Source organism: Emiliania huxleyi (genome assembly GCF_000372725.1).
Source record: "Emiliania huxleyi CCMP1516 unplaced genomic scaffold EMIHUscaffold_7, whole genome shotgun sequence".
NCBI classification, from domain to species: Eukaryota; Haptophyta; order Isochrysidales; family Noelaerhabdaceae; genus Emiliania; species Emiliania huxleyi.
In genome coordinates, this window is record NW_005196756.1 from 227807 (window position 1) to 252515 (window position 24709).

The following is a 24709-nucleotide window of genomic DNA, read 5'->3' on the forward strand; positions in this document are numbered from 1 at the left end:
AGAAGCCGGAGGAAGGTCGCTAGTCGAGAGAGATCGCCAGTGAATAGGGAGTCCACCGTGCTGCGAGCCTGTCGCTGTCCCTTGTCAGGAGCAGGAGAACTAGGAGAGCGCAACCAGTAGGAGGCCCGCGCCTGCCCCCGTGCCGCCGGGTGCAACCTGTCCTATACGAGAGAGGAATCCCTGGGACCCTGTCGTGTGGGTGAACCCTGCCCAGCCCCCCTCCGTGTCGCGATGCGCTCCCCGCTCCCGTTCCCCTGTGTCCCTGATCGTCCTTCCAAGATCCTGCTCGTGCAGGTGGGGACCCTGTCCCTCTCCCACCCCTCGTTTGGCGTGCCCGTTTTATTTATTTATTTATTTCAAGCTACGTTATTACACACACCGGCACCGTCACCCTCGGCCGGGGATCCCCTCTCCCCTCGACGCCAGCAGCGCGGCAAAGCTGCCGCCCACCCTCGCCGCGAGTTCTGCTGGCGGCCCCTCCTCGGCGACGGCGCCCGCGTCCATGAGCAGCACGCGGTCCGAGTCGAGGATCGTCTCGAGGCGATGGGCGATGACGAGCATCGTCGCGCGCCGCTCGCGAAGCACGCCTTGAACGACGCCGTCTGTCTCTGCGTCGATGGACGAGGTCGCCTCGTCGCAGACGAGCACCTTGGCGCCGCGCAGAATCGCGCGCGCCAGACAGATGAGCTGGCGCTGCCCGGCGCTCCAGTTGTCGCCGCCCTCGCCGACCGCCTCCTTGAGCTTCTCGGCCGCGTCGTCCGCCTCGGCGCACAGCCTCACCCGCCGCAGGGCGCGCGTGAGCGCCTCGTCGGTGCACGCCCTCGCCGGGTCGAGGTTGTAGCGGAGGTCGCCCGAAAACATGACGGCGTCCTGCATCACGACGGCGATACCCGCGCGCAGTCTGGCCAGCGGCACGCTGCGCACGTCGACGCCGTCCACCGAGATGGCGCCGTTCTCTACCTCGACGAGCCGCAGCAGCGCAGACACGAGCGAGCTCTTGCCCGAGCCCGACCGGCCGACGACGCCGAGCCGCTCGCCAGCCTCGACGGAGAAGGACACGCCGCGCAGCGCCGGCGGCAGCTCCGGTCGGTAGCGCAGCGTCACGTCAACAAAGGCGAGTCGCCCTGCGTCGGGCCACGCGTCGCAGAGCGGTGCAGGCTCGACGTTATGCACACGCGCGGACCGCCTGTTTGTGCGGCGGCGCAACGACACGGCCGCGCCGCCGCCGCCGCCACCCGTGATCCGCATCCGGCACGGCTCCTCCTGCGGCGTCTCCTCGCAGTACTGTAGGTTCCGCTCGACGGAGACGAGGTCGATCTCAAGGCGCAGCACGACCTGCAGCGCGCCTTGCAGCGCGTAGGCGATGCCGAGGCCGTAAGAGAGCGCGAGCCCGATGAGCCCGCCGCTCGACGACGACGAGCCGCCGCCGCCGCCGCCGCCGCCGCCTTCGCCAGGGCTGTCGAACATGCCGACGCCACCGCTTCCGCTCTCCCCGGGCCCGTCGCCACCGCCCTCCGTGGCGCGAGCGGCGACGGCGAAGGCTACAACGAGAGCGACCATGCACGAGCCGAGCAGCTGCACCGACAGGTCGAGCCATCGCTGCACGGCGCCGCGGCTGAAGCGCGCTCGCTCAGCACGCAGCAGCGCCGAGCGGTATCGCCGCTCGTGCAGCGACGTGAGTCGCGCGGCACGGATGAGCGGCGCGCCATGCAGCGCCTCGGTGAAGAGCTGGAAGAGGGGCGAGTTGCGCACTGCGACGAGCCGCTCGAGCTCGCGGCCGGCGGGGCGATAGGCTCGTCCAATTTGCACAAAGAGCAAGAGGAGCGGCAGCGCGGCGAGCGCAAACGTGCGCGTGACGAGCACGAGCACGCCGAGCATCGACAGGAGCTCGAGGAGCTGAAGCACCGAGTGGAAGAGCGTCCAGCCTACCTGCTCGTCGATGGTGTTTGTATCCCGCGTGAAGCGGTTGAGGATGCGCCCAACTGCCGTCGCGTCGAAGAAGGCCTGCCGTGCGCCGAGCACCGCATCGAGCAGCTGCGCGTGCAGCGCGCCGCTCGCGCGCCAGCTGGTGTGCGCCGCGAGGAGGAGGATCAGCATCGTCGTGCCGGCCGAGCCGAGGGAGAGCCCGAGGTACAGGTAGAGCGGCTGCAGCTCCTCCACGCGCGATCGAGGGCTGCCGGCGCCCGCCGCATCGTCCGCCTCGCCGCTCGACCACAAGCCGAGCCACAGGTCGGCACCGCGCTCGAGCGCCGCCTGCACGAGGAAGCAGAGCACGAAAGGGACCGCCGCCAGCGCGCCGCCCGAGCCCTTGATATAATGGCCCAACACGGCGCACTTGACGGCGCCCGACGCGCGCTCCTCCTCGTCCTCCTCCCTCTCATCCTCAGCGCCCGCGATGGCGGTGGCGTCCTCTTCGTCGCCCGCAAGCTCCACCTGCTTCAGCCGCACCTCCTCCACCGCCTCCACAGCGGCTGCCTCCGCCGCGGCCTCCACACTCGGCGCCCCGCTTCCCCCTTGAGCTTGGTCGACGCCGTCGGCCGCGCTGTCGGGCGCGGCGGTGCCCGCGACGAGCTCCTCCAGGTCGAGCCCCTGCTCCGCCAGTTGCCGAACCGTCCCAGTGAGGCCGATGCGGCCGTGCTGCATGACGAGCACGCGATCGAAGCCCGACACGAAGGTGAGGGCGTGCGTCACGCAGACCACGGTTCGGCCGCGCAGCCAGCCGCGGAGCACATGCCGGTATAGGTGGTGGGCGATGGCGCGGTCGACGGCGGAGAGAGGGTCGTCGAGCAGCAAGATCGGCGCCGGCGAGTAGCACGCGCGCGCGAGCGCCACGCGCTGCCGCTGCCCGCCCGATAGCATCACCCCCTTCTCGCCCACCCTTGTCAAGTCGCCGCTGCCCAGCTGCGCCAGGTCGGTCTCCAGCGCGCACGCCTTGAGGACCGCAGCGTAGCGCGACGCGTCGAACCGCCGGCCGGCGTCAGCCTCGTGAGCGGCGAGGTGCATGTCGTCACGGCGGATGACGTGAGCCTCGCGTACCCCGGCACGTACGGCCCCCTCCACGGGTCGAGCACGAGTGGTGCTACGTCGACCCGGCCGCGTGCAACACCGAGTACAGCACGGCCGCGTACGTGGTGGGCGCCACCCTGCACTCCTCGTACCGTGCGTGCGGCTTCAGCAACGAGTTCGAGAGCTAGTTCTACCAGCCGCCGCCGCCGTCACCGCCGCCCTCGCCGCCGCCGCCCTCGCGTCGCCGTCGCCGCCGCCCTCGCCGCCGCCGCCCTCGCGTCGCCGTCGCCGCCGCCCTCGCCGCCGCCGCGCTCGCGTCGCCGTCGCCGCCGCCCTCGCGTCGCCGTCGCCGCCGCCCTCGCCGCCGCCGCCCTCGCCGCCGCTCGGCTGCCCGTGCCTCGCCGCCTACCCGGCCGGCGTCAGCCTCGTGAGCGGCGAGGTGCATGTCGTCACGGCGGACGGCGTGAGCCTCGCGTACCCCGGCACGTACGGCCTCCACGGGTCGAGCACGAGTGGTGCTACGTCGACCCGGCCGCGTGCAACACCGAGTACAGCACGGCCGCGTACGTGGTGGGCGCCACCCTGCACTCCTCGTACCGTGCGTGCGGCTTCAGCAACGAGTTCGAGAGCTAGTTCTACCAGCCGCCGCCGCCGTCACCGCCGCCCTCGCCGCCGCCGCCCTCGCGTCGCCGTCGCCGCCGCCCTCGCCGCCGCCGCCCTCGCGTCGCCGTCGCCGCCGCCCTCGCCGCCGCCGCGCTCGCGTCGCCGTCGCCGCCGCCCTCGCGTCGCCGTCGCCGCCGCCCTCGCCGCCGCCGCCCTCGCCGCCGCTCGGCTGCCCGTGCCTCGCCGCGTACCCGGCCGGCGTCAGCCTCGTGAGCGGCGAGGTGCATGTCGTCACGGCGGACGGCGTGAGCCTCGCGTACCCCGGCACGTACGGCCTCCACGGGTCGAGCACGAGTGGTGCTACGTCGACCCGGCCGCGTGCAACACCGAGTACAGCACGGCCGCGTACGTGGTGGGCGCCACCCTGCACTCCTCGTACCGTGCGTGCGGCTTCAGCAACGAGTTCGAGAGCTAGTTCTACCAGCCGCCGCCGCCGTCACCGCCGCCCTCGCCGCCGCCGCCCTCGCGTCGCCGTCGCCGCCGCCCTCGCCGCCGCCGCCCTCGCGTCGCCGTCGCCGCCGCCCTCGCCGCCGCCGCGCTCGCGTCGCCGTCGCCGCCGCCCTCGCGTCGCCGTCGCCGCCGCCCTCGCCGCCACCGCCCTCGCCGCCGCCGTCGGCCCGACCGCCCTCTGCGCCGCCGCCGCTGTCACCACCGTCGCCGCCCCCACCCTCTCCGCCGCCGCCGCCGTCACCGCGCCGCCGTCGCCGCCGCCGCCCTCTCCGCCCTCTCCGCCGCCGCCGGCTCCTCCACCGCCGCCGCCGCCTTCACCGCCGCCGCCGTCACCGCCGCCGCCGTCACCGCCGCCCAGTCCGCCACCCTCGCCCTCACCGCCGTCACCGCCGCCGTCGCCGCCGCCAAGCCCGCCGCCCAGCCCGCCGCCGCCGTCTCCGCCGCCACCCTCGCCGCCGCCCTCGCCGCCGCCACCCTATCCGCCGCCCTCGCCGCCGCCACCGTCTTCGCCGCCCTCGCCGCCGCCCTCGCCGCCGCCGCCGTCTCCGCCGCCACCGTCGCCGCCGCCCTCGCTGCCGCCCTCGCCGCCTCCACCCTCGCGCCCGCCGCCCTCTCCGCCGCCACCCTCGCCGCCGCCCTCGCCGCCGCCACCCTATCCGCCGCCCTCGCCGTCGACCCGGCCGCGTGCAACACCGAGTACAGCACGGCCGCGTACGTGGTGGGCGCCACCCTGCACTCCTCGTACCGTGCGTGCGGCTTCAGCAACGAGTTCGAGAGCTAGTTCTACCAGCCGCCGCCGCCGTCACCGCCGCCCTCGCCGCCGCCGCCCTCGCGTCGCCGTCGCCGCCGCCCTCGCCGCCGCCGCCCTCGCGTCGCCGTCGCCGCCGCCCTCGCCGCCGCCGCGCTCGCGTCGCCGTCGCCGCCGCCCTCGCGTCGCCGTCGCCGCCGCCCTCGCCGCCGCCGCCCTCGCCGCCGCTCGGCTGCCCGTGCCTCGCCGCGTACCCGGCCGGCGTCAGCCTCGTGAGCGGCGAGGTGCATGTCGTCACGGCGGATGACGTGAGCCTCGCGTACCCCGGCACGTACGGCCTCCACGGGTCGAGCACGAGTGGTGCTACGTCGACCCGGCCGCGTGCAACACCGAGTACAGCACGGCCGCGTACGTGGTGGGCGCCACCCTGCACTCCTCGTACCGTGCGTGCGGCTTCAGCAACAAGTTCGAGAGCTGGTTCTGCCAGCCGCAGCCGTCACCGCCGCCCTCGCCGCCGCCGCCCTCGCGTCGCCGTCGCCGCCGCCCTCGCCGCCGCCGCCCTCGCCACCGCCACCGTCTCCGCCACCACTGTCACCGCCGCCCTCGCCGCCGCCGCCCTCGCGTCTCCGCCCTCGCGTCGCCGCCGCCCTGCCGCCGCCGCCCTCGCCGCCGCTCGACTGCCCGTGCCTCGCCGCGTACCCGGCCGGCGTCAGCCTCGTGAGCGGCGAGGTGCATGTCGTCACGGCGGATGACGTGAGCCTCGCGTACCCCGGCACGTACGGCCCCCTCCACGGGTCGAGCACGAGTGGTGCTACGTCGACCCGGCCGCGTGCAACACCGAGTACAGCACGGCCGCGTACGTGGTGGGCGCCACCCTGCACTCCTCGTACCGTGCGTGCGGCTTCAGCAACGAGTTCGAGAGCTAGTTCTACCAGCCGCCGCCGCCGTCACCGCCGCCCTCGCCGCCGCCGCCCTCGCGTCGCCGTCGCCGCCGCCCTCGCCGCCGCCGCCCTCGCGTCGCCGTCGCCGCCGCCCTCGCCGCCGCCGCGCTCGCGTCGCCGTCGCCGCCGCCCTCGCGTCGCCGTCGCCGCCGCCCTCGCCGCCGCCGCCCTCGCCGCCGCTCGACTGCCCGTGCCTCGCCGCCTACCCGGCCGGCGTCAGCCTCGTGAGCGGCGAGGTGCATGTCGTCACGGCGGACGGCGTGAGCCTCGCGTACCCCGGCACGTACGGCCCCCTCCACGGGTCGAGCACGAGTGGTGCTACGTCGACCCGGCCGCGTGCAACACCGAGTACAGCACGGCCGCGTACGTGGTGGGCGCCACCCTGCACTCCTCGTACCGTGCGTGCGGCTTCAGCAACGAGTTCGAGAGCTAGTTCTACCAGCCGCCGCCGCCGTCACCGCCGCCCTCGCCGCCGCCGCCCTCGCGTCGCCGTCGCCCTCGCCGCCACCCTCGCCGTTGCCGCCCTCGCGTCGCCGCCGCCCTGCCGCCGCCGCCCTCGCCGCCACCGTCCTCGCCGCCACCGTCACCGCCACCCTCGCCGCCGCCCTCGCCCCCACCACCGTCACCGCCACCCTTTCCGCCGCCCTCGCCGCCGCCACCTCCGCCGCCCTCGCCTCCACCCTCGCCGCCGCCGCCCTCGCCACCGCCACCGTCTCCGCCACCACTGTCTCTGCCGCCCTCGCCGCCGCCCTCGCCGCCTCCACCCAGGCCTCGCCCCCGCCGCCCTCTCCGCCGCCACCCTCGCCGCCGCCCTAGCCGCCGCCACCGTCTCCGCCCCCGCCCTCGCCGCCACCGCCCTCGCCGCCGCCGTCGGCCCCACCGCCCTCCGTGCCGCCGCCGCTGTCACCACTGTCGGCCAGGCAATGAACGACGCGTCGCCGTGCGTGCCTGACTACTGCGGCCAGGCAATGAACGACGCGTCGCCGTGCGTACCTGACTACTGCGGCCAGGCAATGAACGACGCGTCGCCGTGCGTGCCTGACTACTACGGCCAGGCTATGAACGACGATTCGCCCGCCGCCGCTTCGTTGCTGCCACTTCCGGCCCACCGCCGCCGTTGTGCCGCCGCCTCCGCCGCGCAACGTGCCGCCGCAGCCTTCACCGCCGCCACCGAAGCATTCGCCGCCCTGTGCCGTCGACACTCCCGCCGCCGCAGCCCCCGCCCCCTTCCTGCCTCCTCCCCTCCCCCCCCCACCCCCCCCCCAGAAACACACACACCCCGCCGCCCTCGCCCTCGCCCTCGCCCTCTATTTATTCTCTGGCCCTCGTCGCCTGCAACACTCGCCCGAAATGAACCTTAGCCCGCTCCCTCGTTGCGCCGCCCTCCGCAGGCTCAACGTCCGAGCTTTGTCCCCCGTCACTTTCCTCTCATTCAGACCCCACACACGCGCATAGTTGTTCGCACATCTCTGACCATGCAGGCGCCTTGCCTCACTCCGCTCACGGCACCCATTCTGTCCGCTGTGCAGGACGCGCACCGAGAGGCGCTACATGGTCGACCTCATCGAGGTGGAGGACGACGAGTCGAAGTCATGGAAGAAGAAAGAGCCCGGTCCGCTCAAGGACATCGTTGACGCCGGCGGCAAGCCCGCTGGCGGCATCCAGTCCGAGGGCGAGCCCGCATCGCTCGAGCACGTCATCCCGTCCAACGGCGAGCCCGCATCGCTCGAGGACGAGATGATCCTGCTCTGGCCCACGGGCGATGACTGGTGCGCGGCAGCCGAGCTCGCGGATAAGCTCAACTCGCAGCTGGGCGTGGCCATCGACATGGTCTTGCTGGCGGGGTGGGTGGCGGTGGCTCGGGTGGCGACAGAGTCGTCGCAATGCATGGACGCCACCTCTTGCATTGGCAACCGCATCCACTACATCGTGTCGACGCTCAACAGCGTGTGGGCCGGCAAGATCACCGGGATGTTCTTGGAGAACGACATCCAAGATCTGCAGGAGATGCTGTGCGTGTCCGACAACTCCAAGGCGGCGGCCCTCTTCGTCGAGCGCGTTTGGCAGGCGCTGGGTGTCCTCGCGCAAGCCTTCTCCTTGGAGAGCCCCTGCTACCAGGACGACGAGACACCGGCGTCGGCCAAGACGTTCCCGGAGGAGACGGCTTCGGCGGTGAGCGCCCTGCAGCCCCCTGCAGCGTCTCCTGCACCGCTGTACGCTCACACGATTTGCATTCGCCCTCTCGATCGAGCACGTGCACACATGGACATGGGTATTGCCGGGACACGGGAGTCCCACGTGCGGTACTCATATTGACCCTGTGGCCTCTCGCACACGCGCAGGGCATCGACGAGTGGACGACCCCCTCCCCGCTCCGCAAGATCGAGCGCAAGGGCAAGCCCAGCCTGGTCGACTGCTCCAAGAACACCACTCCGATGGACCCACCGACGGCCCCCAACGGCGTCACCAAAAGTGTCCCGGCTCTCACGCCGGCGGCGACCGGCGGCGCGCTGCTGCCGTCGAGCGAGGAGTTTCCGGTGGAGACGCCCGCCCCGGCGGCGAGCGCCTTGCATTCTGCGCCGTGCGTCTGCCGACCCACTCGCTCTCCCACCGGTAATAATCTCCCTTCCCGCGCTTGCAGGACACCACCTGCTACCCGGGCCTGCCCACGCCGATGGCGGCGGGGAAGAGCGGGCCCGCGTCGGCCCGCAGCGGCTCCGGACCGGGCTACGTGGACGGCGTCGAGGCTGCAGTCCGCCGGCTGGGCGAGAGCGTCAGCTACCAGGCTGCGCCCGCCGACGGCGAGAAGTCGCCGTCGCCGGGAGTCCCCACCTCCGGCGGCATTGCGCCCGTGGCGCCCAAGCCCCTGAGCGCGGTCGCGGGCGCGGGGCAGGCTGAGGCCGAGGCCGCCAAGGAGCGCGAGCACTGGGAGGGGCGGCTCAAGAAGGCGAAGGCCGCGCTCGATCTCATTGCCGAGCAACGGGAGAAGTGGGCGGACTTGCAGTCGCGGCGCTCGGGGAAGTGCCGGCGCAAGGCCATGCGCTGCCGCAACAACCCCAAGTTTGGCAAGGCAAAGGGCAGGCGCAAGTCTGGCAAGGCAAAGGGCCGCGGCCGCCGCCCGAACTGGCGCCGCGAGCCGCAGACCACGTCCGGCAAGGCGCCATTCGCCGCTGGCACGTGCGGCGCCGGCGCTGGCACGTGCGGCGCCGGCGCTGGCACGTGCGGCGCCGTCGCTGGCACATGCGGCGCCGGCGGTCGCGCCGCCCTCAAGGCGGCGGCCAACTGCGTGCAGGGCGGCTACACGAAGGCCGAGGGCGCCTTCCGGTGGCTGCTCCTCGTCTGCATGCCCGCCTTTGGCCACTGCGCGTCCGCCGTGCCTAGCCCGACGGCGGTGGCCTCGTCCTTCTCGTCTGCCGTCGCCTCGGCAGCCTCCGTCGCCTCGGCGGCGTCCTCTGACTTCTCATCCGGCGTCGCCTCGGCGGCGTCCTCGGCCTTCTCGCCCGCCGTCGCCTCGACGGCGTCCTCGCTCGTGAGCTGCTCGCCGCTTCTCATGCCCGCAATCGTGCTCATCCTCCTCGCCATCGCCTGCGGCGCCATCGGCACGGTGATGTGGCGCCGCAACTCAAAGGCCCGAAGACGGCCCGACCGCCCGACCGACCCGAAGACGGCCCCAACCGGCGTCACCACAAACGCGCCGGCTCTCAAGCCGGTCACCGAAGACGCGCCGGCTCTCGAGCCGGTCACCGCCGGCGGCGCGCCGCTGCCGTCGATCAAGGAGCTTCCAGCGGCGAGCGCCGCGCACTCTGCGCCGCGCGTCGGCCTCCTTCACTTGCACCCCGCTTTCATTGCGCAGGGCGACGCCGACTGGACCGTCTCGGCCAAGGAATTTCCGGGGGTGAAGCCCGCCACGGCGCCGATCGGCTCGTACGCTGCGGTGCACGCGCAGAGCCTCAACTATTGACGCACCCACCGCTTGCGCGCGCGCAGGGTATCTCCGACCGGACAACCCCGTCGAACCCGCGCCGCAAGAAGGGGCGCAAGGGCGCATCCGCCCCGATCGTCCGCACCAAGAACACCACCCCGGTCGGCGGCAGCAACAGGTTCGGGGCCTTGCTCGGAACGGACGGCGACGAGGGCATCCTCGGTGGCACCGGCAAGGTGCCCCGCGGCTCCACGCCGTCGACCACAAATTCGGTGCTCGCCGCTTGCATATGCGGCCTCCTCTCCTCCCCCGCTCGCCGCTCACACGGCCAGGCCCGCGCCCTCCTCTTCAGGGCGCGACGGTCAACGTCGAGACGACCACGATTACCACGGCCGGGGGCTCTACCTCCGGCCGGTTCTCGTGGCCAAAGTCCTACAACTTGCTCCGCCTGTTTGGCATCCTCGCGCTCTGCCTCGGAGCCGCGTTTGCGCACTTCTCGTACTCTGCCACCTCGCTCCTCTCCTCGCAGCGGTACGAGTCCCCGACTTCCTTTCCCGCAGTCACAACGCCGTTCACGCTCAACGGCTTCTGCGAGATTGGCGGCAACGACACCAGCTCGTTTGCAGCCATCGTGTCGTCGGACAGCGTGCCCGCCAACCACCCGGTGCGTGCTCGCTCGCTCGCGTGCTAGTATCCGCACCGCGCAAGCTCGTGACCAACAGCCCCCGCGCCGTTCAGGGCGGATGCGACGAGGGGCGCTTGTGGGAAGCACTAATGGACGAGATCGACGAGGCGGTGGGCGAGCCGTTGCACCTGATTGGCGAGCCGCCGGCGTCCGTCAAGGGCGTCCACGAGAAGCCGCCGGTGAGCGCCCCTCTGGCTCTTTCTGTGTGCGAGCTTTGTAACCCGCTGACGGAACGATTGCCTGTGTTTGCGTGTAGGCCGAGGCCGACTTGGAGACCGTCCCGGCCTCGCGCAACAGCATGGAGCGCAAGGGCGAGCCTGAGATCGACTCTGTCGGCCCCGTCCACAGCAACAGGACGGGGATCATCGCTCGGGGACGCGACACCGTCTTGCCCGTGAACGACACGTCGCCCGAGTCGCGGCCCGCCGACGCTCGGAAGCCTGGGATGCTGGAGGTGCGGAAGCTGGTCGAGACTGGCCTCGGCGCGCCCGTCTCTGGCATGCACGCCGGCGGCGAGTGGCGGGCGAACGACGGATTGGCGAACGCTTCTCGAGTCCCGACCAAGGATTCTGTCAAGACCGAGGCGCCGCCGGATGCGGCGTACGCCCCTCTCGCGACCCTTGAGGCGTCCATCGGCCTCCTGGTCGCCCCGCTCGGCCCGCCAACGACAAAGCCGGCGGACGTCGGGCGAGCGGCAGCGCCCCAGCACCTCCTCTTCCTCCAGAGCGACCGGGCCATCGATGCGCGTCTGACGGCCGCGCTGGGGGAGTTTGCGTGTCCCGCAGAGCTCCGCTCCACCCGGATCTCCGACTCGAACGCGGTCGAGTCCGATCTCTTCTCCGTCTCAAGCAGGTGCGCCGACTGGCAGCGCGCCTGCGCCTCCTTTGCCCGCACCAACTCCTCGCTGCTCGAGGTCGGGCAGGGCGAGCTGAAGCGGGCGCATCAGGCGCTCGGCGACCCGCACTGCACTCCCCACGCCGCTGCATCGGCTGCCAAACCATCACCCCTGCCCACCCGCGCCGCTGCCCGTTCTGCCCGCCCTGTCTGCCCTGCATGAACACTCGCTGCATTTGGCCGCTCCAGGTGCGCACCCGCCGCCCCGCCACGGCGGAACGGCGCTTTGCGCTCGAGTCCGAGGAGCCACCAGGCTGCTGGGCCGCCTCTAGCAAGGCCCAGGCGTCGCTGCCCATCCCGGCCCAGTGGTCCGAGACTGAGGCGGTGCCCATGATTCTGCCGGTTCCGCCAAAGACCGTTCCGCCAAAGACCGAGGTGTCGGAGGAGCAGCGCAGCGAGGCGTCGCTGGAGGAGCTAGCGCGGCGAGCGGAGGTCTGCGCCACTCAGATCGCCGACTCAAAGACGGCCGAGTCGACCGATCTCTTCTCAATTTCAAGTGACCTCGCCGGCTCGCGGCCACGCTGCGTCTCCTTCAACTGCGCCGACTCTACCACGCTCGAGTTCGAGCAGGGCGAGCTAGAGTGGGCGGACCAGGCGAGCCGCGCTGTTTGCTCGCCGTGCCGCCGCGTTCCTATCGTTCCTCTGGCCCAAGCCATATCACGTGCTTCTTCCAGCGTGCCTGACGGACTGTCGCACGCGCTTGCCTTTCCACAGGCCGACATCTTCACGGCCGAGACGGACACGGCCGGCAGCTCTCCCTGGCCCCTCCTCATGAGTGCCCTCATTGGGTGCCTCGGCGTCTCTGTCGTGGCGCTGAGTTGGAGAGGCTCCACGGCTAGCAAGACCGGCCCCGACAAGGTCCAGAAGCGCTCGAGGCGCGCCAAGAAGATCGAGGGCATGGCACCGACTGGCAGCACCCAGATCTTCTTCTACTTCTTCTGCTTTGTCGCAATGGTCGGCCTGTGCGGCGTGACCTACGAGGCCTCGATCGCGAGGTACACTCGGTGGCGCGGCGCCATGTTGGGCCTCCTATCCGTCAACAGCATCGTGCCCGAGTCGTGTCCCGCCGACGCCGCTGGGAAGGCCCGGCGGGTTGTCGAGACGGGCCTCGTCGGCGCGGTAGCTTTGCGGCTCGGCGGAATCGCCTCGCTCGAGCCATCCGCCGCCCAAGTCCGCGTGGCCGCCGCCGCGCTGCTACTCGGCAGGGCGGCCGCGTCTCCGCCGCCTCTGTCCCCGCCCCCGCCGCCACTGTCCCCGCCTCTGTTCCCGCCTCTCTCTCCGCCGCAGCCGCCTTCGCCGCCGCCGGCGCCGGCGCCGCCCTTTCCGCAGTCGCCGCCGTCCTTGCCGCCATCTCCGTCGCCTTCTTCGCCTCCGCCCTCACCGGCGCACCCGCCCAAACCTCCGCCGCCGGCGGCGCCGCCGCTGTCGCCGCCGCCCTCTCCGCCGCCGCCGCCGCTGCCGCCGCCGCCGCCGTCCTCTCCGTCACCGCCGCCGCCGCCGCCGTCGCCGCCACCGCCGCCGCCGCCGCCGCCCTCGCCACCGTCGCCGCCGTCTCCGCCACTGCCGCCGCCGCCGTTGACGTGCGTCTGGGGGGCCTCTGCTGTGGCGTCGTCGCAGTTCGACTCTACCTGCATAAAAGGGAGCAGCTGGAACGCGTGTGAGGCGACCGGCGAGCCAGACGTCGCCCCCAGTTGCGGTGATGCCCGCGGCGCGTGGGCACCCGCAGGTACCGCTGACACCGCAGAATGGCTCGAACTGACGTTTGGCAACCTCTATGAGGTCCACCAGCTCTACATCTTCGAGACGTTCAGGGCGCCGTTCGTGACCAAAGTTGAGGCCACGTCCTCCTTCGTAGCAGGTAGCATTACGATCTGGGAGCAGACGGACACGACGGTTTGCGGCGAGGCCCTCGAGGTGGTCGTGCTTGGCGGCGTGCTCGCCGATACGATCAAGATCTGGACGCAGGTCTCTGGCTGGGAGGAGATCGATGCGGTGCAGATGTGCGGCCTCGTTGTTCCGCCGCCGCCGCCCGCGCCGCCTTCTCCGTCGCCCCCACCGTCTCCGTCGCCCCCACCGACATCTCCGCCGCCGCCGCCGCCATCGCCGCCCTCTCTACCGTCGCCGCCCTCTCTGCCCCCACCCTCACCGCTGCCGCCGTCACCGCCGCCGCCGCCTCTATCTCCGCCGCTGCCGCCCTCTCCGCTGTCGCCGCCCTCTCCGCCCCCCTTGCCTCCTGCTCCGCTGCCCTCCTTGCCCCTCTTGCCTCCTGCTCCGCCGCCCTCCTTGCCGCCGCCGCTGTCGTGTACATTTGTCCTCACCGCGACGCGGACGGCCAGTAGCATCTTGCAGCTCTCCGAGCTACGGCTCTTCGAGGGGCCCACGCAGCTCATCATCGCGACGCTCAGCGTCCCCGGTGGCAGCAGCCCTGCCAATGAGGAGATCACCAACCTCGTCGACGGCCTCACAAGTACAAAGTGGCTCGACTTCCGGACCTCGGGCAGCCGCACGATCATCTTCACCATCGCCGGCGCACCCTTCATCACCGGCTACCAGCTGTACACCGCCAACGACGCCATCGAACGAGATCCGACGTCGTGGGCACTCACCTGTGATGATGGGACGGCGGACAGTGTCTCCTCCTACTCGCCGCCGACCGCCAGGTTCACCTCATACGGGCTTGCGGCTTTCCGCAGCATGCCGCCGCCTCCGCCTCAGAGGCCGCCGCCCTCACCGCCCTCGCCGCCCTCGCCACCATCGCTGCCGCCGTCGCCGCCGTCGCCGCCGTCGCCGCCGTCGCCGCCGTCGCCGCCGCCGCCGCCGCCGCGCCCACCGCTAAGGCCGCCTTCGCCACCACTGCCCCCTCCGCCGCCTTGGACGGGTTTCGTCGATAACTGGCGGCTGGTTCGGCGTGTTCAAAGCGGCACTACGTGGCATCCAGCCACCGATGGGCTGATGGGAACTGACGTCTACGGCACTCCATGTGGGCCCTCCGACTCGTGCACTTTCTCGATTGATTGGTCAAACGTCCCCTTCACGCACTTCCTCTTCGCGACGGGTGATGCGGCAAAGTGGCTCATCTGCACCAGAGACGCCGCCATTGGAACTACGTACAGTAATTCTCGTCGACCGATCCTTGCATCCTCCACCAACAGCGACAGCTATTATGCGCGGTGGTACAACCGTGGTGCGTCATACAACCGTGAAGACCCATGGATTTCCCTCGTCGACCACGGGGATGCAATACCTGCGGGTGATCTGCTGTACGGAGGAGCCAGCTCTGGCATGCGTGGCGAATCCGTCTTGCCCAACAACAACGGTGCCAACGTGTACATTGGCGCCATCCGTCCGCCCCCCCCACCTCCGACACCGCCGTCCTTGCCGTCTCCGCCTTCATCGCCGCCGTCTCCGCCGTCACCGCCCTCCCCGCCCTCCCCGCCCTCCCCGCCGCCTTCTGCTCCCCTCGCGTGGTCCTGCCCGTTCGACAACTCGATAGATTGCAGCGGCGCTGCCGTATGCAACGACGCCACGTATACCCAAGCGTTAGGGTTAGGGTTGGCCCAAGAGTACCTGCAGCTGACGCCCGCGTCCAACGGAAAGAACGGCTTCGTGCAACTACCATCTGCGAGGTACGCGGGATTCAGCCTGACGTTGGAGTACTTCTTCACAAGCCATTCCGGAGCTGACGGGGTGGGCATCGTGTACTGGCCGTGCCCCACCAGCGCGCCCTCGTGCGCGGATTGGAACCATGCGTGGGAGAAACCTGAGTACTTCATGGGCGACACGGGCGGTCTTGCGTGGGGCCTGAGCGAGTGGCAGGGAAAATCCCGACTCGCGCACGGCGGGACGATTGACGAGGTCACGTGGAACGATCAGATGTACGGCGGGGCATGGCACAGCCTAGCCCTTACGTACGATGGCGCTCGTCTGAGCGGCTCGATCGACGGGACGTTGATCCATGAGAACAGCGTGTCGACTGCACCGGTCATGCACGACTGGTGCATCGTCGTGGGTGCACGGACTGGCGGAGCCAACAACGAGCACTCAATCAGGAACCTGCAGTTGAACGCGTGGGGCTTCCCTCCAGCACCCCCCTCGTCGCCGCCGCTGCCGCCGCTTCGCCCATTTGCGCTGCCGGCTGGTGCGAACGCGTGGTACCGAATGGGCGAGTTTGACCTCACCGAGGGCACCTGGCCGGACGCGAGCGGCAGCGGCAACGCTGCGACGCTGTCCGGCTACGGATTCTCACGGGTTCGCGAGAGCGGCAACGGGTCGCCAGGGTTCGTGACTGCGCTGAAAGGCGGCACGTCTTCGGTGGTCCGGTTCGGACCCGGCCGCATCATCGAGAGCGAGTTCACCATCTGCTCGGTGACGAGGTACACCGGAGGGCTCAAGGGCCGGATCCTTAACGGGGGCGACGTCAACTGGCTCCACGGACATCATGCTGGTGACGTCGGCGTGGCGCACTACCACGGCTGGAAAACCGCCGAGACCGGATCGCAGCTAAAGCTCTCCCCCGACACGGACTGGCTCGTCATGTGTGGCACGAACGCGGGATCGCAGCTAAAGCTCGCGAACGACGTGGACGTGGGCACATCAGATGGCGGCTCAGGCGGCACCTCGCTCTGGATCAACGGCGGTCTATATGCGTCACAAAGCTCCGACTTTGCCATCGCGGAGCTCATCGTGTGGCCGCGCGGGCTGGCGACCGACGAGATGTACGCGGCAGCGTCCCATCTGAGCGGCAACGTGCTCGGCGCCTTCCCGCCACCCTCACCGCCGCCCTCGCCGCCCTTCTCACCGCCATCGCCGCCGTCGCCACCGTCACCGCCGCTGCCGCCTCTATCTCCGCCGCCGCCGCCCTCTCCACCGCAGTCATGCGACGAGCCGAACGTCTGGTGCCCAGGCCTTGGCTCCGATCGATATCCGTGGGTGACCAAAGGGGTTTACTTCCAGCTCGGCGGCCAGCAGTATTTGAACGGCTGGGTTTGGGGGCCGTATCCGAGCGTCCGGCCGGGGCCGGCCACCCTCACCGTTGTGCTCGTTCGCAAGGGCGTGCGCAGCAGTTCGTCAGTCAGTTTGGGAGCAGACTACACCAACGCTGGCGGCTGCTGCCGCGCGATCCCCGGCCTCACTGCGAGGAGCCTCTTGATGAGCGAGTTTAGCGCCATCAACGTGGAGCAGGAGTTCAGCATCTCGTTCACCCTGCCGCAGGATGCCACCACGCTCGAGGTGCGCTTGAACTTGCAGAGCAATCCCGACGTGGGCGTACGCCTCTTTGAGCTGAAGATGGCCTTCCCTCCTCCATCGCCTCCGCCGCCGTCCCCGCCGCCCTCGCCGCCCTTCTCACCGCCGTCGCCGCCGTCGCCACCGTCACCGCCGCTGCCGCCGCGGCCGCCGCGGCCGCCACCGCGGCCGCCGCCGCCGCCGCCGCCGCCCCCGGCTCCGCCGCCGCTGCCTCCCCTCGTCGACTTGAGCAGTGCTTCTACTTCACAAAGTTCCACCGATCATGGCGGTGTTGCTTCCCGAGCGGTTGCCTCGTCGAACCCAAGCAGCAGCTGGTCCGACGGAACGTGCACTCACACAGCTACCTCGCCTGACCCATGGTGGCGCGTGACGTTCCCATCCACCTACACGGTGGTCGCTGTCCGCGTGTTGAATCGCGGCGATTGCTGCTCGGACCGTCTGAATGGGTTCACCGTCAAGGTATCGTCGTCGACTTGTGCCAACGATGTGCAGATTGGCCCTGGAGAGAACAAGCTCGTCACTTGCGACGCAGCGGCTGTGGGTGATACATTGGCCATCTCGCTGCCGGGCAGCAGCCGAACTCTCACACTTTGCGGGGTTCGCGTCTACGTGCTGCCGTCGCCGCCATCGCCACCGTCGCCGCCGCGGCCGCCATTATGGGTAGCCGTTTCAGGGCAGTACGTGTTGCAGCAATCAGGCACCTGTCAACACCATATTACTGCAGCAAATGCTTGTGCTGCAGCAGCGTTTGCGCTTGATCTCTCCGACATCAGCCCCCACATGACCTTCGGCCCGCGGACGGACCAGCCTCCATTTTGCTCGTTCTTCCCTGCATTCTCTGGCATCCTCTTCTTCGAAGATGCTGGCGAGAACACAGGGAGTTGTACAAGTGGTGCTTTGTGCATCTGCCAGTTGGTGCCTCCTTCGCCGCCGCCACCGCGTCCTCCCTCTCCGCCTTCTCCGCCCCTACCCCCGCCAGAGCCTCCGTCCTTGCCATCACCGCCGATGCTTCCCCCGTCGCCTGATCCTTCGTCACCTCCTAGGTTGCCGCCTACGCCTCCACTCCCGTCATTCCCGTCACCCGTGCCGCCCGCGCCGCCCGTGCCGAATGGTCCGAACGCTGTGCAGTTAAGTAACCAGTTCGGTTTGCAGTGGCCGTCCGAGATCACCGCCCGCATTTGGCGGTTAGTCTTCCTAGGTGGCGGAGGCGGATTCAGGGGCCACAGCATCGGCTTTTACTCTGACCAGCGTTGCTCGCAGCGTACTGAGGTGAGACCAGTAGCCGTGTCAGATTCGGGTCACTACGGTTGCTGTGGTTTTGGATGCATGTTGGCACCGGACGGAACCAGCTGGAGATCGAGAGGAGTCGGCGATTGCTGCTGTGCAGCCTTCTTATTTCCAGACTTTCCGTGCAATCTGGATTTGCGCAATCCAAGCTGCTGGATTCAGGTAGACTTTGGCGAGGATGTGAACCTTGGATGCATAACGAGCACATTCCCTATATCACCTTATTTTAGGAACGAGCTCAGTTTTTATCCTGCTTTGCAATATGTGGCCTCATCTGGTGAATGGGCCCTCGCTAGCAGCAACGACGTGCTGTGGCCCTCCCCTCCACCCCCAGCACTACCTCCGCCTCCGCCGTCTCCGCCAGTGAGTCCACGCCCACCTTCTCCGACGCCAGTGAGCCCCCCCCCCCCTTCTCCGACGCCGTCTCGACCAACGCCTCAAAGTCCGCCGCCAGGTCCGCACCCACCTACCTCGCCGTTTGTCCCTCCTGACTCTCCTCCCGCCCCGACTCCACCGCCTGTTTCGCCTCTGCCTCCACTTCTCCCTGGAGAAGTCATCGTTGGTTCAATTTCAGAATTGCGTTCTGCTGTGGCCGACGATTCAATGCACATCATTCACTTGGCAGGTTTTCGATACGATCTTTCTACGTACAATGATCTTGCCGAAGGATTGCAGCTCAAGCGCAATATGAGCCTCATAGGACTGCCCGGGCACGAGGTCATATTGGACGCAGCTGCTGGGGGTTATGGAACAGACGTATGGGCGCACGGAAAACGAGTGATTCAGATCGGTGAGGGCGCAAATGTTGAACTCGAAAATCTCATCCTTACGGGCGGGCGGGCAGCGGGAGCATCACCCTCTAGTCCTGTTTACAGGGGTGCCGCACTGTACAACACAGGACATGTTTCGATGAGGCGATGCACCATGCGTGGCAATTACATTTCGTATGCGACTGGAGTAATATTCAATGCAGACTCAGGACGTCTTGTTGCACACGATTGTGCATTCGAAAGCAATGCTGGACTACACGGACAATTAGGTCACAGTGCTGGCGTTGTACTACACAATATGGGCGAAATGGAGCTCGTCAACTCAGTTGTGAGGTCAAACTGCGGAGGTATGGATAATATGGGGGAAGAGTGGGGAAGTATGGTCACTAACTCTATCTGGGGGAAGATGACGTTAATCAACTGTGACATCTCCAACAACTCTGGCCATCGGATCGTCGTTAATGAAGGCGATATGCTAATGAGCAACACTGGTGTACTTGGAAACTTTATGCTGGCCGGGGGGCAGGGGGAAGTCCGCTGCAATGCATGCAGGGAAAGACTAGGCTCTGCAGAACCTTGCGCGGCAGTCGGCGACCTCATTAACGGCGAGCTGGCCAGGCTTCTCTACATGCTGCCTGCACCCCGAGGCAGCTATCTGGACAGTGTCTTTGAGTGCCAACCAGTCATGTGCGTTGGTGATCAAGGCTCGGTGCAGCCATGTGCAAGTGGGCAGCTTTGCGACTTCTCAAAGTATGCTGGGCGTCACATGACTCGGGTGGCACAAGATGTTACCTTTCGGGAAGGATATCCCCATGCGTGTGACGCTGGACACTACGGAAATTCGACCAACGTCAACACGCAGGCGAGCTCGATGTGTCAAGGCCCTTGTATTCCGGGCCATTTTTGCCCACGCCGCAGCGTACAGCCAAATCTGTGCCCACCTGGATCAACCTCTCCGGCTGGCGCGAAAGATGTAAAGGATTGCACGCTATGCGACCCTGGCACATATGCCAAAGCCGGGGATACTGCATGCCTGGCTTGTCCTGCGGGAACTTTTCAAAGCAGCTTCGGTCAAAGCTCTTGCCTGCCATGCCCGCCGGGCCACGGTTGCCCAATGAGATCCGCAGCACCCGCTACTTGCACGCCAGGGACCTTTGCTGTCGAGACGCGGCTCCCCAAATGCGAGCTGTGCGCTGGCGGGACCTATCAGAACAACACCGGCGCGATGGGCTGCCTCGCGTGCGAGCAGGGCAACTACTGTCAGACGGGTGCGTCGGCGCCGCTGCCGTGCGAGGCTGGCAGCTACTCGAGCGCCACCAACCTCTCCGACGCGAGCGAGTGCACCGACGCCTCGCCGGGCCATTTCGCCACCACCGGCTCGACGCAGCAGACGGCGTGTCGCCAGGGTAGCTTCGCCGCCAAGGCGCGCAGCGAGGCTTGCGAGCTGTGCCCCGAGGGCTACTACCAGAGCAAGCCCGCCGCCACCCACTGCGTCCGCTGCGCTGCCGGCAAGTTGTGCCCTCAGGGCTCGTCGCGCGAGCTGGACGCGCAGTGCGCGCCTGGCACGTACGTCAGGCTGACCGACCAGAGCGGCGACCCCGAGTGCCTCGCTTGCCCCGCCGGCTCGTCGTGCGGCGGCGGGGCGGCGCCGCCCTCCGAGTGCTCGCCGGGCTCTTTCGCCGCCACGGCCGGCCTCTCCAAGTGCGCCAGCTGTGCGGGCGGGACCTACCAAGGCGAGCCGAACGCGACGGGCTGCCTGCTGTGCTCGGAGGGCAGCTACTGCGAGCCAGGCGCGTCGGCGCCTCTGCCGTGCGAGAAGGGCACGTTCTCCAACGCCACGGACCTCACCGCCGCCTCGCAGTGTACCGACGCCTCGCCGGGCCATTTCGCCACCACCGGCTCGACGCAGCAGACGGCGTGCGCCAAGGGGTCGTACACGAGCGAGACCAAGCAGGGCGAGTGCACGCCCTGCGCCGGCGGCACGTACCAGGACGCGGAGGCACAGACGGCGTGCAAGCCGTGCGAGGCGGGCGGCTACTGCGCTGTTGGCGCGTCGGCGCCGCTGCCGTGCGAGGCTGGCAGCTACTCGAGCGCCACCAACCTCTCCGACGCGAGCGAGTGCACCGACGCCTCGCCGGGCCGTTTCGCCACCAGGGGCTCCACGCAGCAGACGGCGTGTCGCCAGGGTAGCTTCGCCGCCAAGGCGCGCAGCGAGGCGTGCGAGCTGTGCCCCGAGGGCTACTACCAGAACGCGCCCGGTGCCACCGAGTGCATTCGCTGTGCGCCTGGGAAGCTCTGTCCTGAGGGCGCGACGCTCGAGCTGGCGGCGCCGTGTGATCCGGGTACATACGTCAATATGACTGACGCCGACGGCGACCCCGAGTGCCTCGCTTGCCCCGCGGGCTCATCGTGCGGCGGCGGGGCGGCGCTGCCGTCGGAGTGCTCTCCGGGCGCCTTTGCCAACACGACCGGCCTCTCCGAGTGCTTGAGCTGCGCGGGCGGTTCCTACCAGGACAAGGCGGGCGCGACGAGCTGTCTCGCGTGCGAGATGGGTAGCTACTGCGCCGAGGGCGCATCGGCGCCGCGGCCGTGCAAGGAGGGTACCTATTCGACCGCCACCAACCTCACCGCCGCGAGCGAGTGCACCGACGCCTCGCCGGGCCACTTCGCCACCACGGGCTCGACGCAGCAGACGGCGTGCGCCAAGGGGTCGTACACGGACAAGCCCAAGCAGGGCGAGTGCACGCCTTGCGCTCCTGGCACCTCGTCGGAGCAAGGCAGCGACGAGTGCGACGAGTGCGAGGTTGGTTCTTACGCCGCCAACGCTGGCCAGGGCCAGTGCATCCCATGTCCTAATCCCCTCAGTAGTGGGCGCGGCGACGTCACCTGCTCGGTCTGCAAGAAGGACTACTACCTGCTCTCGAGCGCCAGCCCGGACGACATCTTCAAATCCCCGACCGAGTACTGCAAGCCGTGCCCGCCGCACACCGACTGCAGCGCCGGCACTACTCTTGCGTCCCTCGGCGTGGACGCCGGCTACTGGCGCGCCTCCGACGCCACCTCGGAGCTCCACCGCTGTGACTCAGAGACGTGCTCTGGTGGCTCCGGCCGGCCCTCCCGCCGCCGCCGCCTCACTGACGGAGATGACGCCCCCTACTGCACCGCCGGCCACACCGGCCCGCTCTGCGAGGTCTGCGTCGCAGACTCGGACTACTTTAGCTCTGCCGAGGGGCGTTGCGTCGCCTGCCCCTCGACGGCTCGCTCCACTGGCGTCTTCCTCGGCTTTGTCATCGGCATCGCTGGGCTCGCCGCCGCCTACGCTGGGCTCCGTCGCCTCCCCTTCTCCCGCCGCCTCCGAAGGCGGGCCGCCCGCATCGAGTCCGAGGTCGGCTTGCAGCCCAAGTTCAAGATCGTCGTCGGCTTCTACCAGGTGAGCAGCATCCTCGGCCTCGTCTACGGCGTCCGCCTCGACGAGCACTTCACGCGCTGGCTCGACGTGCTCAAGCTGTTCAGCCTGGACCTGTTTGGCGTCGCCATCCCCGGCAGCTGCATCGGAGCCATGAGCAAGCGGCTGCTCGTCGCAGGCATCTGGCCGTACGCCGCCGTCGCCTTCGTATCGCTCGCCATTGTGGCGGTGGCGGCGGTCCTCAACAACAAGCAGACATTCGACCGCAACCTCGTTGCCCGCGTGCTCTACTGGGCGATCTTCACCTTCTACCTGGTGCTGCCTTCCGTCTCGCGCTCCATCTTCAGCGCGAGGCTGTGCGAGTCCTTTGGCTACGACGACGCCACAGGCCAGCGCATCAGCTACCTGCTCGCCGACCCGTCGCTCACGTGCGACGCCGGGCCGACGTGGGACGACGAGACGAGCGGACTCGCGCCGTACTTCTGGGCCTTCTTCGCCCTCTGGCCCGTCCTCGTGCCGCTCGGCTTCATGGCGCTGCTGCTCCGTGTCCGCAAGCCCGTGGCTGCGCAGCGCGCAACGCCGCTCTCTCGTGCGACGAGCTTCCTCTGGCGAGACTACTCTGCCCGCTTCCTCTTCTGGGAGGTGCTCGACCTGCTCCGCAAGATCTTCCTCACCTCGATGGTGCTCTTCATCGATCAGGAGTACGGCTCCAGGAAGCTGCAGCGCACCGTGGTCGCCGCCATCGTCTCGGCCACGTTTCTCACTCTGTTAGCGCTCGCCCGCCCCTACCGGCGCTCCGACGACCTCTGCCTCGCGTGCATCGCCAACCTGCTCCTCACCTGCTGCTTCGCGTCGGGAGTGGTCATCCAGGTCCGCGCCCCTTTCAACTCGCCACCCCTCTCTCCCGCGTCCGCACAACTTCACCACCCCGCCCCCTCGCCGCCGCAGCTCTGCGACAGCACCGAGTACGAAGACATGTGCTACAAGCTCGTTGGCTACAAGACCTCGCGCAGCGCCACCATCTTTGTCGTCGTCCTCACCGCCGCTATGCTCGCCGTCTCAATAGCCATCATCCTCGTATCGACGGTCAGCGCCGCGAGGGCGAAGACCATGCGGCTCGTCTCGTCGAAGCGCGAGCCGATGCGCGATGGCATCACCCTCGCCGACGGCCAGCAGTGGCACCTCTTCCTCAGCCACGTCTGGAGCACGGGGCAGGTTTGCCACCCCTTGCCCCAGCTCTGTGTGTGGAGAGAAACTTACGTGAACTGACCTTCCACTCTCGCAGGACGCCGTCGCCGTCATCAAGAACGAGCTTCTGCAGTTCCTGCCCGGCTGCGAGATCTTCCTCGACGTCGACGACCTCAAAAACATCGGAGAGCTGGAGGCGTACATTGGACGCTCGCAGGTGGTGCTCTGCTTCCTCTCGCGGGGCTACCTGCGCTCGACGAACTGCCTGCGAGAGATCCGTGCCGCGCTGGAGAAGGGCAAGCCGCTCGTGCTCGTCCACGAGGCAGACCCGGACAAGGGCGGAGGCACGCTCGCCGAGCTGCGGTCCGAATGCCCCGAGGACCTGCAGGCTGCTATCTTCGACGCCGGCTGGCCGATGGCGGTGTGGCATCGGATCGAGGACTTCCAGCACGTCTCGCTCAAGGTCATCGCCGAGGCGCTGCTGCTGAAGACGCCAAAGTACGCGGGCGAGGACGAGCTGCCCCTGTGCATCCCGGGCGAGGTCCGAGCCGAACACCTCGCCTTCCCCAAGCCGGTGGTCCTCTGGGCCTCGACTTTGAACGCCGGGGCGCGAGACCTCGCCGACGCGGTCGTGGCGGCCATCGCTGGCGGCCTCTCGATCACCGACGCGACGCCCTCGCGCCTCTCCTCGCTGCCTCGCTCGAGCGACAGCGGCGGCGACGGCGACGAGGCGACGCACATGCTGCTCTACCTGAACAGGTCGACGTGGGCCGGCGATGGCGCCGAGGCGCTCGCAGAGCAGGTGCGCTCCGCGCGCGAGGCCAGGCTGCCCATCGTCATGGCGCACGAGAACGACGCCGTCCGCAACGGCTGCATCTTTGGCCACTTTTTCGAGGTGACGCCGCGCGACCTGATTGCCGATGGGCTGTACGACAGCCTCGCCGTCGGCTGCCACTCGGGCCCGCACCGGCAGGTGTCGCTCGCTCTCCTCGCAAACGCGCTTGGCGCAACCAAGCAGACGGCCCAGTCGCGCGTGAGCCGCGTCACTCACGCTCGAGTGACGCAGACCCGCGGCTCCTCTTCAACGACGAAGCCGTCGAATGGCGAAGAGTCGGCGACGCAGGCTCGCCAGATCGTCTGAGCGGAACAGCTTCCGCATAGCAAACCACGGGTGGCGCACACACATGCACCGACGTTCACCATGATGTATGCGCACCACCGTGGCGTGCACCGACGTTCATTACCTCGCGCTGGGACTGACCGTACTTTTAGCTTACTGGGAGAAGAGGGAGAGGGGGTTGTGTTGTTCTTGTGTATGATTGAGGGCCCACAGCGTCCTAATCTATCAGTAACTCGCCTCCGGCGGGCCCCCCCGCTCTACCTAGACCTTGCACACCTTCTGTGTGCAACCGCGCAAGCAAGAAACACTCTCTTCTCTCTATAGATACAACTCAAATCATACCTTCTTTCTTGAGTATGAGTCAACACTTATACAGGCTAGACAG

At 68.9% G+C, this 24709-nt stretch overlaps 2 protein-coding genes across 2 annotated transcripts; one reads left to right on the plus strand and one right to left on the minus strand.

The window, feature by feature from the left end:
- Positions 1-462: 462 nt before the first annotated feature.
- Positions 463-1383, minus strand: EMIHUDRAFT_55663 (hypothetical protein; the record flags this gene model as incomplete). The annotated part of the gene is made up of 2 exons (XM_005761760.1): positions 463-1186; positions 1256-1383. Coding segments are annotated over 2 exons (852 nt in total), but the record flags the coding sequence as incomplete, so codon positions are not given.
- Positions 1384-7779: 6396 nt separating this feature from the next.
- On the plus strand, positions 7780-24552 carry EMIHUDRAFT_461715 (putative membrane protein; the record flags this gene model as incomplete). Its single annotated transcript, XM_005761761.1, has 14 exons — positions 7780-7980; positions 8151-8345; positions 8450-9742; positions 9796-9966; positions 10083-10394; positions 10469-10594; positions 10672-11328; positions 11499-16055; positions 16359-16538; positions 17597-17664; positions 18175-18294; positions 21971-22886; positions 22965-23231; positions 23302-24552. 14 exons carry the CDS (start codon positions 7780-7782, stop codon positions 24343-24345), a joined length of 10107 nt encoding a protein of 3368 aa, XP_005761818.1. The 3' UTR covers positions 24346-24552.
- Positions 24553-24709: the final 157 nt, after the last annotated feature.